Genomic DNA, 16328 nt, shown 5'->3' with positions numbered 1-16328 from the left:
TGGGGTGACTGATCACAGAAGACCTTTCTGATGAAGGGACACCCATGCTGACTGAGAAGTGAAACCAGCCATGAGAGGTTCTGAGGAAGTGGTCCAGGCAGAAGGGACAGGCGAGAGTCTGGAGTTCAGTAAAATATAATTAAAAAGAAAACAAACAAATCCGCAGTATGTAGAGGCACAGACATTGGCTATCAGCGGGTGATAAAACTGAGAAATTTTTGGAAGGTATGAAGCAGATGGACTGAACTGGTGTCACCTGATTGAGAACCACTTACGATTCCAGGGCCATCTGAAAAGAAATTAGCTACATCCCCAACAGACGCCTGGGAAACCCCCAAGCTCTGAGCAGCAGGACTAGAAGCAGAGGCAGCTGGTGGGCACTGGCCAGGGGACTTAGGGAAGACACTCAGAAATATGGAACAAAGGGTCCCTATGGAGGAGAGGGTCTCCTCAGCACATGGGGAGTATTTCCTGGCCAGGTCTTAATATGGGTAACAAAACCAGAGAGTAGTGCCTCTGTAATTGCGGGGCAAAGAGCTAATAATAGAGGGAAAAAGCATCTCAGCAAAGCAGGGAGACTTCTAAAGACACTCCTGCTTTCCCCCTACTTTTCATTGGCTTCTGCAATCTAACCGGATTGTTCCCTAAGACCCCTCAGCAGAAGGGAGAAGAGTGGACCTACTGGGAACACCATGGAGAGGAAACTGCAGAATTTCAGAAACGTCATCAGGATCCGAGACAGAGCGGAGCACCTGGCTTGTGCGGATGTCACGCTAAGGGAAATTGGAGCTTTACCACCCGTGTCGCTCTGAGAGGGGACCCGGTTTTTCAGTCTGCTCTTGGCCCACGTGGCCAGGGTTCACGGGGGTCCGTGCTGACTGACCTACGGCTCCTCACTAACACTCTCAGGTGAAGCCCTATAGTCATGTGAACTGCTCAGAGGAGAGCCTGCAGGGGGCGGGTGGGGCGGGGGGGGGGGGTGGGTGGGGAGCGAGGTGGGGACTCTGCAAACCACACGGGAAGTTCTCAAACTGCTGGGCCACAGAATTGTCTAGAACACTTGCTAAAAATAAACCCAGAACCACCCTGGGGCATCTGTCTTCTTAATGAGCATTGAGCATTCCAGGTGCTTCTGCTATACCCTGTGCTTTGAGAACCACGGACCCCACAGCTGCCCAGGAAGTCCTCACCAGCTACTATCTGGTCTGTCTGGATCAGGGCTACACTTTAGAATCATTCGGACACGTTAAAAACAAACAACAAACCAATGCCCCACTGCCGGAAATTAATTGGGTTCGGGAGGGGATTGGGCATTGTGGTTTTTGTTTGTTTGTTTTGTTTTGTTTTGAAATAAACTCTCCAGGTGTTTTTACTATATGGCCAGAGTTGATAGCCAACTCTGGTTTTCACTTAGGAAAACCAGCAGTCCCCCAAATTTCTGGGAATATGAAAAGACAGACTGATCTGCTCTGAACAGTTAGAGTCACGGTGATGGATTGTGTGATAAATAACCACCCCCCCCCCACCACCGTGAAACAGACTAAGTGTCAGAAATAGAGGGGAAGTATGAAACCAACCAACCAACCAACCAACCAACAAAACAAAACCCAAACCAGTATCACACCCTCAGGGGGATTTAAGAGGATAAATATCAAAAGAATAGAATAGGTATTAAGAAACAGAAGTCCAAGAAATATTAAGAATTCTTGGAAATGGAAAGCATGATCGTCAACTAGCTCTCCCAAGACTCAGGAGGAAAAGAAAAACTCATTAAAGTATAAGACCACAGAACGGACACCCTGAAAACCAAACTGGTGGTTCTGAAGAGTAATTCAAGGAATTCTACCCTTGAACATAGACTAGAAAGACTACAGGGTGGGAATTATAGAAGAGAAAAGATAAAGAGATATGGCTGCCCCATCTCAGAGGCTCAGAATTTCTACAAAAGGATTTCCTGGAAAGAGAGGATAGAACAGAAAAAAGAGTAGTGATTAAAAAATAAATAAATAAAAGGAGAGAAAATACCTTGAGTTAAAAAAAGACTAGAAGAGATTAGAATTAGAATTTCTGGCAGTGGATCAGATTAGAAGGGATGACCTAGGGCACGTCAGAACTATTAGAAAGAAGATACTCACCTACAAACTACTTTTCTTTTAACGCTGACAGAGAAATAAGTGTCAGTCACAAAATGTTTGTTTACAATGTATCAGGTTAAGACATCTATCAAGAAGAATGGGATTTGGAAGAGGCAAAGGGAAATTTCTTTTTTTTTTAAATAAAAAAAATTAATGTTTATTTTTGAGAGAGAGATAGAGCGTGAGTGGGGTGGCGGGGGGGGGGTGGCGGGCAGAGAGAGAGGAGACACAGAATCGAAAGCAGGTTCTTGGCTCTGAGCTGTCAGAACAGAGCCCAAAGCAGGGCTCGAACCCACGAACCCTGAGATCATGACCTGACCCGAAGTCAGACCCTTAACTGACTAAACCACCCAGGCGCCCCTTCTATTTTTTACTTTACACACTTTAATGTTATTTGTATGAATTGATGCCATTTTTAATTAAAAATTTAAAAGTAAATATGACTGGAATAGAAACTAGAGTAACAAAAGCTAACACAAAATTTGATTCATAAAACAAAAATCAGGGAAGAGGAAAAGAAACAAAAAGAACAAGATCCAGAAAACATAAAATATCAGGTAAAAGATAAAATATATATGATCCAAGTAAACGTAATCATTTGATATCCCAATGTCCAAAGCAAAACACAGAGACAAGTGAGCACAGAACCCAAAACAGTCAAGTCACCAGAGGAAAATGAATACCAAATGACCATGAGACAGGATTCTCAAAGAAATGAAAAAGCAATGAGATTTTTATTTTACCTTAACACACTTGCAAAGGTGACAAAGATTGATAATGCCTGGGATGGTGAGGATGTGGGAAGTGGACACTTTTAAGCTCTGGGCATGGGAAAGATTTGTTAGAATTTTGCTCAAGAGGAATTCGGCTGTGTGAACTAAAACCAAAATATATCTGCCGGTCCTAGCAGTTTCACTCCTGGAAATTTATCCTAAAGTAATAATTGGACTTGTGTGTGAGGATGTTCCTTGCATCGTTGTTTACAGCAGCAAAAAAAAAAAAAAAAAAAAAAAAAAAGATAATAACTTTAATATTTATGACCTAGGGGTTGGTTAAATACATTACACGCTACTCATACAAGGGCGCACTCACTATGTAGTTATTAAAGAGTATAAGGTGGAGTTATATGCATTTACAGAGAAAGATCACCATGATATATTCATTTAAAAATTATGGGACAATGTACACGTAATGAATCCATTTATGCAAAAGAATATGATACTATATATACATAAAAATCTAAATCAAAGGTTTTAGACCCTAAATCAAAGGTTTCCAAACTTCCTGAGTCCAAGACACTTTTAGTGTGTCAGTAACTTTTTCACGGTGCCCCTGGGCCAAAAAAAAAAAAAAAAAAAAAAAAAAGTACGTAACAGCTTTGTTTATTAAACAGTCAGGTCCAAAGGACTTAATATATATTTATGTCCTAAAAACTTAGTAGCTGTAAAGTACCTATACATTGAAAGAAAAAATAATGTTTTCTTAAATAACCTCAATTCTTAAATAGCCACAATGTGTGCCTGATGGACACTGCACGTTATCTCAAACTCTGGAATCCGACTGGACCCCACCACACTCATTTTGTTCCATTTTGGTTTTTGCAAAGTACTTGCTTTTTATCGTAGCAACTGCCCTGACAACCCAGATTTGCAAAGATACGACAGCGCTGAAAGGAATGTAATGTGAAATGTTGGAAATGGCGAAGTACCTTAAGTTGGTGCTTTATGCAGTATCTGATACAAGTCAAACGCCACAGCGCTTCCCTCAAAGATCCAGAATATCCCGGGCTAACCCTGTGAATTCCCTGCCATGGCGCAGTTTGGGAACCACGGCATCAGACTATAAACAAAGACTCTTTCTGGACAATGAGATTGGATCGGAGGGAGAGAGAATTTTCTTTGTTATGCACATCTGAATAGTTGGGGCTTTTTACAATAAGCAAAATATGAAAGTAGTAAGAGGCTTTTGTTACTTTTTTGTAAGTTTTTTTTTTTTTCATTTCAAGAAAAGAAGGCGGAAAAAGGGCAAGAGTGAAAGCGAATGAGGGAGATGCAAAGAAATGAAAAATGAAATAAAAAGTCTGCTAGCCGAGGGGCGGAGGCTGCACAGGCACCCCCACACTGAACGTGTGCGTGTTTCCCTCTGTGATTGTGACGCTGGTCCAAGTCCCTCCGGGCTTCGGCTCCTCGGCTGTTAAAGTACAGGCACCAGCCTCCCTCCTCCCTCATGGGCAGAGGGTTACTTCCGGTTACTCCTGAAGAGCAGAGCGATGAAAACCACAGCTCTCGAGCTGGGTTCTAACCCTAACTCTGCTACCCGCTCGCTGTGTGACCCCGAGCAAGTTCATGAACTCCTCTGTGCCTCAGTTTCCTCATCTGTTCAATGATGAGAATAATAATGTTTACCGGTCGTGGGGACTCCACGTGGGACACTTACTCGGTGGCCAGGGCCAAGTATGCGTTACCTATTATTATTAGTGTTGTTTCTGCACATATATAAACAAATTGGCCCACAGAATTTTTTTCCCTCCAGCAATGAGAACTAGGAAATGTGAAGGATTGTCCCTGTTATCATGGCATCCAAAGGGTCAGAGAAAGGTCAGAGGAAGCCACTAAAGGGTCAGAGAAAGGTCAAAGGAAGCCACTAAAGGGTCAGAGAAAGGTCAGAGGAAGCCACTAAAGGGTCAGAGAAAGGTCAGAGGAAGCCACTAAAGGGTCAGAGAAAGGTCAGAGGAAGCCACTAAAGGGTCAGAGAAAGGTCAGAGGAAGTCACTAAGGATCCACGTACAAACCAAAGGTATAGGGGGGTAGAACCACGTGTGAGCCGAACGTAGTCAGGAGGTAACTTGAGGGGTTTCTGTTCTAGTGATAAAAAACGTCAAATTAAGGTAGGAAATAATGTAATTTCACCATCTCATGAATTTTTCCCCACATCTCTTTCTTTCTCGAACATTGAAACATTTTTTTTTTTTTTACCTCATCTCTATGTCCCATAAAGTGATATCGTCGCTGATCCAGGGATTGGACGGCTCGGCCGGCGTGATCAATGGATCGTATTCCACATATTGTTCTGTGTAAGCAATTAAGCTGCGGGAGGGAAGCAAAGCAAAGTACGCCACTGTTTTCCATAAAAACTTGCATTTTTACACAAACGTTGTAACTGTCTTTATAGGATTCCAAGTTAAAGGGAAAATGACAAATCAAGCTGTTTCTATTTATGCTTGTTCTCTTCTCATGAGGAACGTATTGTTTTTTGCATTCCTGCTGTCGTACGTACACATTTTATATCTTTTCCCCACGTTACTCTTTACCTGGACCCTGGCGCACCCCTCGCTGGTGGCGCTAGCCTGACTGATACACAGGTCCAAACCTGCGTGTGTATCACCCTCTCAGGGAGACTAGGAATCTCGGGGCACCGGGGTCATCCGTCCAGGCTGCCAGTCAAGGGTTCCCAACTGGGAGACTTCCGTACGACAAAGACTAAAATCCTGACGGACCATAAGGAGGTAATGCATTATAAGCATTATATCCACAAAGCAGCTTAGTTTTTCCGGTTATACTGTAAATGGCCACATTATCTTTTCGAATGAAATTTTCATTGTATCAAAAGGCATGTGGTTAAAACAATAAAATAGTACAAAATGATTTCACACACACAATACACACTCTCTGCTCACAGAGACATCTGCTTTCTACCCTTCTGTTTCCTTTAGCATTTACCTGTGTATTTCTAAATTGTGTTTTTATAGTTGTTCTTGATTGTCAATTTTTTTATTTAAAAATTTTTTTAAGTTTATTTATTTTTTTAGAGAGATACAGAGACAGCATGAGCAAGGGAGGGGCAGAGAGAGAGAGGGAGAAGAGAGAGAATCCTAAGTAGGCTCTGCACCGTCAGCGCAGAGCCCAACGCGGGGCTCGAACTCTCGAAACTGTGAGATCATGACCTGAGTTGAAGCCGAGAATCGGGTGCGTCACCGACTGAGCCACCCAGCTGCCCCTTGATTATCAATTTTAGATGAGGATTTAACCCTCTTCGCCAATCCCCGACTCCCCCCACCACTTCCTCCCATGATCCTCCTAAGAGACGTATAATAATTTTTGTGAAATCAATCGTCAGTGTCCACATTATTAAACTAGATATAAATTGTTTCCTGCTAAGTAGCATACCACCCTTTCCAAATGTTCTAACAAATCTGTAAAACACCTAGCAACAATTTCTCCACATATATTTCGTTTACGTTTATTTATTTTGAAAGAGAGAGAGAGTGAGAATGAGTGGGGGAGGAGCAGAGAGAGAGGGGGGACAGAAGATCTGAAGCAGGTTCTATGCTGACAGCAGAGATCCCGACGTGGGGCTCAGACTCACAAACCATGAGATCGTGACCTGAGCCGAAGTCAGACACTCAACCGACTGAGCCACCCAGGTGCCCCCAATTTTCCCACATCTTAAACACCTTAGCCAATTCTTGTTCAGTTCTGTCTCCCCGTCTCCCGGAGGTCCTCTCTCCAAAGTCTGGAGTCCTCTTTCTCCAGTCTGGACTGTTTGCTCTACACACTCGATGTAAAATCACCCTCCTGGGACGTCCCTGACTTCTGTCTGCGCTTTGCTTCCTGGACTTTACGTCCGTCTACTGGTTTTACTCTCTGGTTGTGCTGAGGTACTCCTTTAGTGGTTTCCTAAGAAAGGATGCAGAGAAGCTAACTATTTCAAGTCCTGGCAGGTCTAAAAATATTTTTTTTTTTTTTTAAATTTTTTTTTTCAACGTTTATTTATTTTTGGGACAGAGAGAGACAGAGCATGAACGGGGGAGGGGCAGAGAGAGGGAGACACAGAATCGGAAACAGGCTCCAGGCTCTGAGCCATCAGCCCAGAGCCCGACGCGGGGCTCGAACTCACGGACCGCGAGATTGTGACCTGGCTGAAGTCGGACGCTTAACCGACTGCGCCACCCAGGCGCCCCTAAAAATATTTTTATTGTATCTTTATACTTGGCAGATAGTGCTGGACCTAGAACCCCAGGTTAAAAATCATTTTCCTTCAGAATTCTGAAGGTGTTGCTCTACTGTGTTTTTGGCATCCAGTGTTACTGCTGAGAAGTGTGGATCCAGTTTGATTCTTGTTCTTTTGCTTAGTTTCTTTCCTCTCTGGAAACAGCATCTTCTCTTTATTGCTACAGTGCCCTGAAATTTCACCCTGGCTTTTGCTGGTGTTTTTTATTTACTGTGCTTGGTACCACGTGCAATAGATAAAAAAAATATTTCCCAGAAGTCTTATTTCTTTGTTAATTTCATACCTTCATTTCTTCTGTTTCCTCTTTCTATAATTCTTTCTAGTTGAATATTGGACCTTCTGGATTGATAATCTAATTTTCCTAACTTTGCCCTGCCGTTTTTCATCTTTTTGTCTTTTTAGTTTGATGGTTCTTCCCATCTTGTTATTTATTTACTTTTTAAAAATTTGGGCTATCACTTTCTTTTTTCTTTTTTCTTTTTATATTTTTTATTTTTGAGAGACAGAGAGAGACAGAGCACTAGTCAGGGAGGGATAGAGACAGAGGGAAACACAGAATCCAAAGCAGGCTCCAGGCTCTGAGCTGTCAGCACAGAGCCCGACGTGGGGCTCAAACTCACAAACCACGAGATCATGACCTGAGCTGAAGTTGGACGCTTAACTGACTGAGCCACCCAGGCGCCCCTGGGCTATCACTTTCTTAAGCTTCCAGAGCTCACTTTTATTTATCACAGGATCTAGTTTTTGATTTATGCATAAAATATTCTGATAGCTGACATTAATATTTCTGAGGATATTAATTATGTATTTTTATTTTCTGTTTCTTGAACAGTTTTTGGTTCCTCCAAGTCCGTTTTGCTCTTTGTTTGCCTCATACTCCCTCACATTGGGGTTTCCCTTGAGCGTCTGGAAAACCTCTGGGCATCCACTTGTGTTTAAGAGCGAGATACTAAAACCTGCTTGGAGGCTCAGTGTGTGCATGGATAGGGCTTCATTGACAGATCACGGGCAGCTCACCAGTCTTTTCACTAGAGCTCCCAATGAGGGATTTGGGGCCTTTTCTTTGGGGACATTGATTTTTCTCTAGAGCAACGGTGAGTAAACATTTTCTGTAAGACAAAGCAAATATTTTAGGTTTTACAGTCCAGATGGGTCCATTACAACTCCTCAGCTCTTCTGTTGCAGTAAAAAGCAGTCATCGATAATTCAGGAACGAATGCATATGACCGTATTCCAATAAAACTTTATTTGTGAAAACAGTAGCGTGGAGTAGATGTGGCCCGCAGGTTGTAGTTTTCTAATCTTTTGCCTGTGGGTGTATACCTCTGGCTCCTGGAGGGTGAAGAGCCAGGCAGAGGACGGTTGGAGGGTTCCACTGTTCAGTATGTAGATCTTCCATTAATTCACTTGTTTTCAGTGGGCCCTTTACGATGTGATGTGCCTGAATTCTGAGCTGATGTGATTCAATTTCTTTAGAGAATAAGCTGCCCATCTCCTGTGGTGGTAGCAAGTGGGAGAGACGGTCTCCTAGTGGGGCAAGGATCTAGGGATCCAAAGATCCAGAGACAGGCTTTACCCATTTCTCTGGGTTAGCCCCATGCTTCATTTTTTCCTTCCATGGTCTCCAATGACTTCAAGAGCCAAGACCAGACTTTTGTAGGGCAATCGGGTTCACTTTGTTATAATACTCACACTCTGAACACGTAGGTTATAATGTTCTTCACTCTGTCCCCAGCCACCTTCTTTTTTTTTTTTTTTTCTTTAGTAAATTTTGGAATATTTCAGGAATACAGAAAAGTCTTCTAACTAGCCAATTACAAGTGAGCTGTTTAAGGGATCTTTGTTAAGTTCGCCATGGTACGCGATGGCCTTGTGGAGCACTCAGGACCATTGGATAAAAAATGGAAAAGCATTTCAAAAGAATCTTCCAAATCTTCTGCAAGTGTAGGCTATGTGATTGCAACCAGCATGTGCAGTGGAGGCACGTTGTCCTTGTAGGAGTACAAGGTAGGCCTTGTGCCCAGGCAAGCCTTCATCCTATGGCCCTAGGGCGGCACTGTGGCAGGAAAGGTCACACTACAAGTCGGTGCTGTGACAGCTCCATAGGGAGTTGTCCCTTGGTCCCCTGGGCTAATTCCTTTCTTTCTGAAAGAGATGGGTTGCACATTAAGGTAAATATTAGTTTCCCGGGGCTGCTGTAACAAATGCCCACAAACTTGGTGGCTTGAAATGACAGGAATCTTTCTTACTTCTGGAGTTTAGAAGACTGCAGTCAAGGTATCAGCAAGTCTATGCTCCCTCTGGAGGCTCGAGAGGAGTAATCCTTCCTTGCCTCTTTGAGTGGTTCCAGGCACTCCTTGGCTTGTGGATGCCTAACTCCAATCTCTGCCTTTGTCCTCATGTGACTTTTCCTCTGTGTCTGGGTCTTCTCCCTTTCTCTTCCTTACTTGTCCTTGGGTTTAGGGCCCACCGGGATAATCCAGGATGATTTCATCTCCAGATTCTTAATTTACATTTGCAAAGGCTCATCCCACATAAGTCATGTTCACGGCTTCCGTGGATGAGGACTTGTACATACCCTTTTGGGGGCCACTATTCAACCCACTGCAGGGAACATGAAGGAATCTAGGCATGAGGACGGAAAGGGCACACTTGGCCACCTGATTCCTTCGCACCAGCAGCTGGTAACCTCGGTCCTGTTTGAGGGACGATGGTCCATGTGAGATGTGTCTGAGTCATGATGAGGCATCGGGGGCTTTCCTGATTATGACATATTTGGGCATCCACAGCATTCTCAGAATTTGAGATGGTGGGTGTAGTCTATGGGCCTCTCTTCAGCGGTGACCCCTTTGCCCTCCCAGCATGTCTGCCCCCTGGCCTTTTCAATGACCTCAGCCTCTGGTGGCCCCGATCTCAAATCAAAGACAACTACCTGAGCAGCCGAAGACAAAGGTGGTGGTTGTGGGGGGTCTTCTAACTAGCTAATTACAAGTTTTGGGGGATTTTATTTTTAAACCAGAAATGGATTTCCCCCAAGTAACACATAGGGATGGAAGAACAAAATTTCCTCTCCTCCCTTCCTTACTCTTGCTCAGATTTCTGTGAGACAGGGTGGAGGTTTTACCAGCCACCTCTCTAGCTTGTTTTATTGGACTCTCCACATGGCCACACCTATGACCTGCGAAGGCAGGTCGAAGGGGACATGTCACACCTAGGTTCCCAGATGAAGCTCAGCAGAAGTGCCTGGGGCCAGGAGAAGCAAGGGAGGCTCAGGAGAGGCTGGGGTGAGAATTCTGAGGACCTAGGCACTCGGGGAGCCTGCCTGTTGGTGGCCTGTTATTGCAGGAAGGCAAGAAGGACAGCTGTCTGCTGACCAGCCTGAGGCAGTGGGACCCCACAAGGCCAGAGAGCAGCCAGGAGGAAGCGAGTGGTAATGAAACACAGGCCCACAGTCAAGTCTCTTTTAGAGAAATCTGGGGATATCTTCAGAGTGTGGAGGAGAGGTGGTGAGATTTAACGGTGATGTTGGTTCAAGAGAAGTGGTTGAGAGCCCAAGGAGGGATGTGTAACCACTCAAGTTAAGAGCACAAGACATGACTATGTAACGGGCATTAAGTGTGAATGAAGTTGGGGGCACCAGGGCGGCTCAGTCAGTTAAGGGTCCAACTTCAGCTCAGGTCTGGATCTCACGGTTCATGGGTTCGGGCCCTGCATTGGGGTCTCTGCTGTCAGCATGGAGCCTGATTCAGATCCCCTGTCCCCCTCTCTCTCTGCCCCTCCCCTGCTCTCTCTCTCTCTCTCTCTCTCTCTCTCAAAATCAAACATTTTATTAAAGAAGTGTGAATGAAGTTGTTCCAAGGGCCTAGCCCCACACTGTGCCTTCTCAGAGCACAGGGTTTGAACAGGACCGTGGATATAAGTGGAAGAACACGAGAAGAGAGGGGTAAGAACTTCCTACAGAAATGCCCGGACAATCTGCACTGAGGCCAGAGAGCTCAGATCCGCATGATCACTAATCAGTCCCCCAGCCCCAGTGATGGGCAGCATTGGCCAGCAGGGGAATTTGTTGTATTAGAAGAGGAACGGCTGTTTTGTTAAATTATAGCTGCATAAATAAAATCAGTCGGAAGCTTTGTAAAGAGAACCGTAAAAGTTGGTCATGTGCATTTTAAACGTTATATTATATTGGTAGAAGTGGGATGTACTGACTGAATCATCAGAATTAGACAGAATTAGACAGGGCTCTACGAGGACCTTCTGATCAGTGAGAGACTCAGAAATTTTTAAAGGCATTTTAGAAAGGAAGATCTTGAGATTCTAAGAGAAAGGGAGAGATTGGATGGTATATGAATTTCTAACAGTTGCTGTAACAAACTGCTACATACTTAGTGGCTTGAAAAAAGCACAAATGTGGGGTTTCTGGGTGGCTCAGTCTATTGAGTGTCTGACTCCTGATTTGGGTTCGGGTCATGATCTGAAGGTTTGTGAGATTGAGCCCCACGTCAGGCCCTGTACTGACAGTGCGGAGCCTGCTTGGGATTCTCTCTCTATCCCCCTCTCTCTCTGCTTCTCCCCCACTCATGCTTTCTCTCTCAAAATAAATAAACTTAAAAAGATAAAAATGAAGCGCAAATGTATTCTCTTATACTTCTAAGGATCGGAAGTCTGAAATGGACATTGCTGGGCTAAAATTAAGGTGTCAGCAGGACCATGTTCCTTCTGGAGGCTTGAGGAGAGAATCCATTTCCTTGCCTTTTCCCCCGGGTAGGGGCGTCCCACACTCCTTGGCTCCTGGTCCCCTTCCCTCTTCAAATCCAGCAATGCCTGGCCAAGGCTGGCTCACATTGTATCACTCTGACGCTGACCCTTCTGCTTCCGTTGTCTACAACAAGGGCTGTTACACTGGCCCCCCTGGATAATCCAGGGTAATCCCCTTATGTTAGGTCAACTGATTAGCCCCCTTAATTTCATCTGCAAACGTAATCCCCCTTTGCCATGTAACCTAACAGAGTTACAGGCTTTGGGGATTAGGACGTGGCCATCTTTGAGGAACCATTATTCTGTCTTCCACAGGTGTAATTTGAGAGGAACTTGTGCAGAAGGTTGAAAATGAAGTCATCTAACAGAGGGTGTGGTGGTAGGTAAACGGTGTATCTGAGGCTTGCGTGGACTTTTTAGGAATGGCACCGACGTGTTTTATTGCACTGTCACTGATACAACCTATGCAAATAAACTCCGCGTTCATGAATCTATGCTTGCTCGCTTGTCCCGTTTGCCATCATGGCTGCATGGGAGACAGGAGAGAGCAAAGTGCCTTCTCTTGGAGGTTCCTGTGAGCAGCTTTGGCTCTTAGTAGTCTGTTGCCTTAACTCCTCTCCTAGCTTTTGTGGGGGTTGATCCTTCCCAGGGAGAGTGGCAAAGAGGGTTAACTCCATCATTGGGGTGGCAGAGGATGGAGAGGAGGTGGGAGAATGCCCCACACCAGGAGGAGACGGAAGAGGGCCTCTTCCCTATGCTTCTCAACACCACGAGACTGGCCAGAAACAGCCCAAGGAGTGCGTGCGAGCGAGCACTGCTCGTCTGGTCCCTGCTGCCTCTCATCCGGGTCGGACGTGCCTTATGCTTAGGAGCTAATTCTCCCAAAGTGAGATACAGCAGAAAGAAACAAAGGGTTGGCTACACAGGATAAAAACTGAGCACGCAGAGAGAATAAAAGGCCTCAGGATCTGCACGTAGGTCACGCAACGTCATTTCTCAGGTGTGAAAAGAGGTACAAATGGAGGCAGAAGTGGCTTCCAGGAATGCAGTGAGTGGACTTGGTTGTGTTGGCCCTTGTGCTGTGCCTCTTGGGGTGTGAGTAAAGGAGCTGGGAATCCTGGGCGGTGAGAAGCCCTCCAGAATGGGCAAACTAGCACAGAAGACATCTCTGGGGTCTTGCTCAGTTCTCCTCACCTCCTGGAAATTGCACCTCAACGTGCACCCAGCGCTGTGTCAGGGGGTTCCAGGTACTAACAAACCCTGCTCCTGGCTACGGTTGATCTGTCCAGGAATGGACACCTTGCTGACCGACGCTGGGTTAATCCTTCTCCAGCTTCCGCAGTAGAAACCGCAGTTACAAAGTTCAGGGGCTGGAGGCAGTGCTGTTTCTGAACACCTGTCTGTGATGAAAGAGGAGGAGGCCAATGTGGAAAGCGGAACAGGACAAGAGAAGAAGAAGGGGTCTCGGGAGTGTTTAAGGCCCTGGTTGCAGCTACTCTAGAGCCTAGTGGCATTGCTGGCCTTCCCAGAGCTCAAGTCTGCAGCTCCTCCTTGTATTCCGTGGGTCAGCACCTGCTCCTTTTAGCTGAACTGGGTTCAAGCTTGGGTCCTATTGCCCGACAACAGAGCAATACAACCGAAAATAGGATGAAGGCGATGGGAATGTGAAGGGGAGTTCACGGAGGCAGCCCTTTGTAGCGTTAGCCAGAGAGGCTTCCTCTCCCCCGAACGTGCACCTCCTTGCAGCGCATAGATAAGATACCAGAGTATCGTGGAGACACATGAAGACCATGAAACGGGTGAGCAGGCAACGAGGGAGGTCGCAGTGGTTGATTCGAAGTACTATTTGGGTCCGAAGTCATTATCAGTGACTACAGGAAGATTTGAGATAGGACAGGAAAAGCACAGAGAGAGAACAGAGAGGCATGGAAAGAGTTTTGCAGACAGCTGGCACGTAATAGCACACAGGCAACGATGTCCACAGATTGCTGGGTGTGGGCGGCACCAAAGCAGAATTGGTGGCATCGAACAGACTACATTGTGTCCCCCACCCCCCGATTTCACATGTTAAAGCTTTAACCCTGCAATGTGACTGTCTTTAAGGAGATAATTAAGATTAAGGTCATGGGGTGGGGCCCTGATTTGGTAGAACTTTCTTCCTAAAGAGAGGAAGAGACACCGGAGTTCTCTCTCCTCCGTGCGTGTGCGCACAGAGGAAAGGCCATGTGAGGACACAGCAAGGAGGGGGCTGTCTGCAAGCCAGGAAGAGAGGCTCCACCAGGAACCAGCCTTGCTGGCACCTTGACCATAGACTTCAAACCTCTATAAACCCATATACTCAGTCTGTGGTATTTTGTTATGGCTACCTGAGCTGACTCATACGGGAGGAAATGGAAAAAATAAAATAAATACAGGAAATCCAGAGGAAGTCCATTAGGACAATTACTTCTCATTGAGCCGTTTTAATATCCTTGTCCCCTTATCTCTGCCTCCAGTGTATGGTGTTGTTATTTTCAAATGCCAAATTCTCACATCGTTAGAAGGTGCTGACACACCAGCCATTAGCAAACGTGCTATCCACCGTCATCAGGTGCTTTGAACTGGTTCTTGGGTGAAATATGGGGCTGGCTGATTTATCCCCATATGCCTTTCCATTTTCTTGTAGAAAGCAGCAGAAATTCACCAACTAGCCACTAAGGGTAGAGCCCATGGTTAGTCGTTCAGTCAACATTATTCAGTGCCTACTAGTGCTGTGAAATAGTGAACAGCTTCCTGGATCACAGGATGATGCTCACACTGATCTAATAGCAAAGTTACGGCTTCTAACTACTTTAACCAATCATGGTTATTACATATACATACATACGTGTGTGTGTGTGTGTGTGTGCACGCGTGCATAGGGGGCTTATATATATGACATATACATGTTCTACGTATTACAGTTGACTCTTAAACAACATGGGGGTTAGGGGCATTAAACACCCGTGCAAGTCAAAAATCCATGCAATTCTGGACTCCTCCAAAACTGAACTACTAATAGCCTACTGTTGACCAAAGCCTCACTGAAAACATAAACAATGCATATTTTGTATGTTGTATGTATTATGTACTGTATTCTTAAATAAAGTAAGCTAGAGAAAAGAAAATGTTATTTAAAAAAATATATTTATTTTAAGAGAGAGAGAGAGAGAGAGAGAGAAAGGGGAGGAGCAGAGAGAGAGAGAGGAAGAGAGAGAATCTCAAGTAGGCTCTGCACCATCAATGCAGAGCCTGATGTGGGGCTCGATCCCACGAACTGTGAGATCATGACCTGAGCTGAAATCAAGGGTTGGACACTCAACTGACTGAGCCACCCAGGTGCCCCAGAAAAGAAAACGTTACTAAGAAAATCATAAGGAAGAGAAAATACATTGACAGTACTGTACTACATTTATTGAAAAAAATTCTTGTATAAGGAGGTCAAACTCCTGTTGTTCAAGGGGTCAACTGTGTATATATATATATATATATATATATATATATATGGGTGTGTGTGTGTGTGTGTGTATACAGCTGTTATTAATATAGATTGCTAATGAGGTTCTCCTTTTGATAAACCTAGAGAGGAGAGAAATAACAAAAGCAAATTTAGAAAACTTTTAGTCCAACCACTTAAAAAAAAATCTGAGAGAAAAGTTTTAGAATTCATCCTTTCTCCCTTAACAAAAAAATAAAGACATAATTTTGCCCTATATTGTATAGAATATAACAAAAAAGATAAGACAGGTGAGTTGGAGGAAGAAGAGATGCCATCTGTAATGGGTTGAGGGGTGCCTGGAAGGGATTCTCAGAATGATGCACAGATATGGAGTGTGGTTCACAGAGCAGGTAGGAGAGAAGACGGATCCACCAAGTCCAGGGAGATAGGCAGTGAGGGATGGCCAGCAGCTCTGGGACAAGAAGGCACGGAGTGGAAAGCATTATGGGACAGTGACCATCATTCCTATTTTCCAGATCTCGCCCTGGTGATCACGTTGCCTCTAATCTTTTTTTTTCCCTGTCACCTAAGGTGAGCTGGGAGAAAGGAAAAGCAAGGATTTGCAGGGTGTCTGGAATCACACAAAAGCAAAGTTGTAATGACCTCTTTGGTCCCTTTTTTCCTTCCCTGAAACAGTCATTAGACATTAAGTTCATGGACTTCTATCACCCTAGCAGGTTTTTAAAACCCCTCGGCCAGCCCCTTGCTGTCTTATCTCATTTCATTAATTACATTTCATGATCATGGAGGGTCGGGAGGCAGAGAAGGAACCAGCATCCAATTTCAGAGAGCAGCCACGGTCCCGAGATGGGCAAGCAAGATGATGGTAGAAAATCAATCCAGCAGTCAGCTGTGCTGCACAAACGGCTCCCAGGGATAGGGCAAGGACAGCCAAGCACACAAGCAGA

At 44.9% G+C, this 16328-nt stretch overlaps 1 protein-coding gene across 14 annotated transcripts in view; it reads right to left on the bottom strand.

The window, feature by feature from the left end:
* Positions 1 to 16328, bottom strand: part of RGS6 (regulator of G protein signaling 6) — a 606196-nt gene that overhangs the window by 67854 nt on the left and 522014 nt on the right. For 13 of the 14 annotated variants that reach the window (XM_045451433.1, XM_045451428.1, XM_045451431.1 and 10 more), the window contains one exon: positions 5111 to 5221. The exons of the other annotated variant lie outside the window; for it this stretch is intronic. In XM_045451433.1, the coding sequence (XP_045307389.1) occupies positions 5111 to 5221 (111 nt within the window). The remainder of the gene's footprint in view (positions 1 to 5110; positions 5222 to 16328) is intronic. 14 annotated transcript variants of the gene reach the window in all.

The sequence above is a fragment of the Leopardus geoffroyi genome, chromosome B3, assembly GCF_018350155.1.
Source record: "Leopardus geoffroyi isolate Oge1 chromosome B3, O.geoffroyi_Oge1_pat1.0, whole genome shotgun sequence".
NCBI classification, from domain to species: Eukaryota; Metazoa; Chordata; class Mammalia; order Carnivora; family Felidae; genus Leopardus; species Leopardus geoffroyi.
The sequence above is the reverse complement of the archived record's forward strand: the minus strand, read 5'-3'. Positions and strand labels throughout refer to the sequence as shown.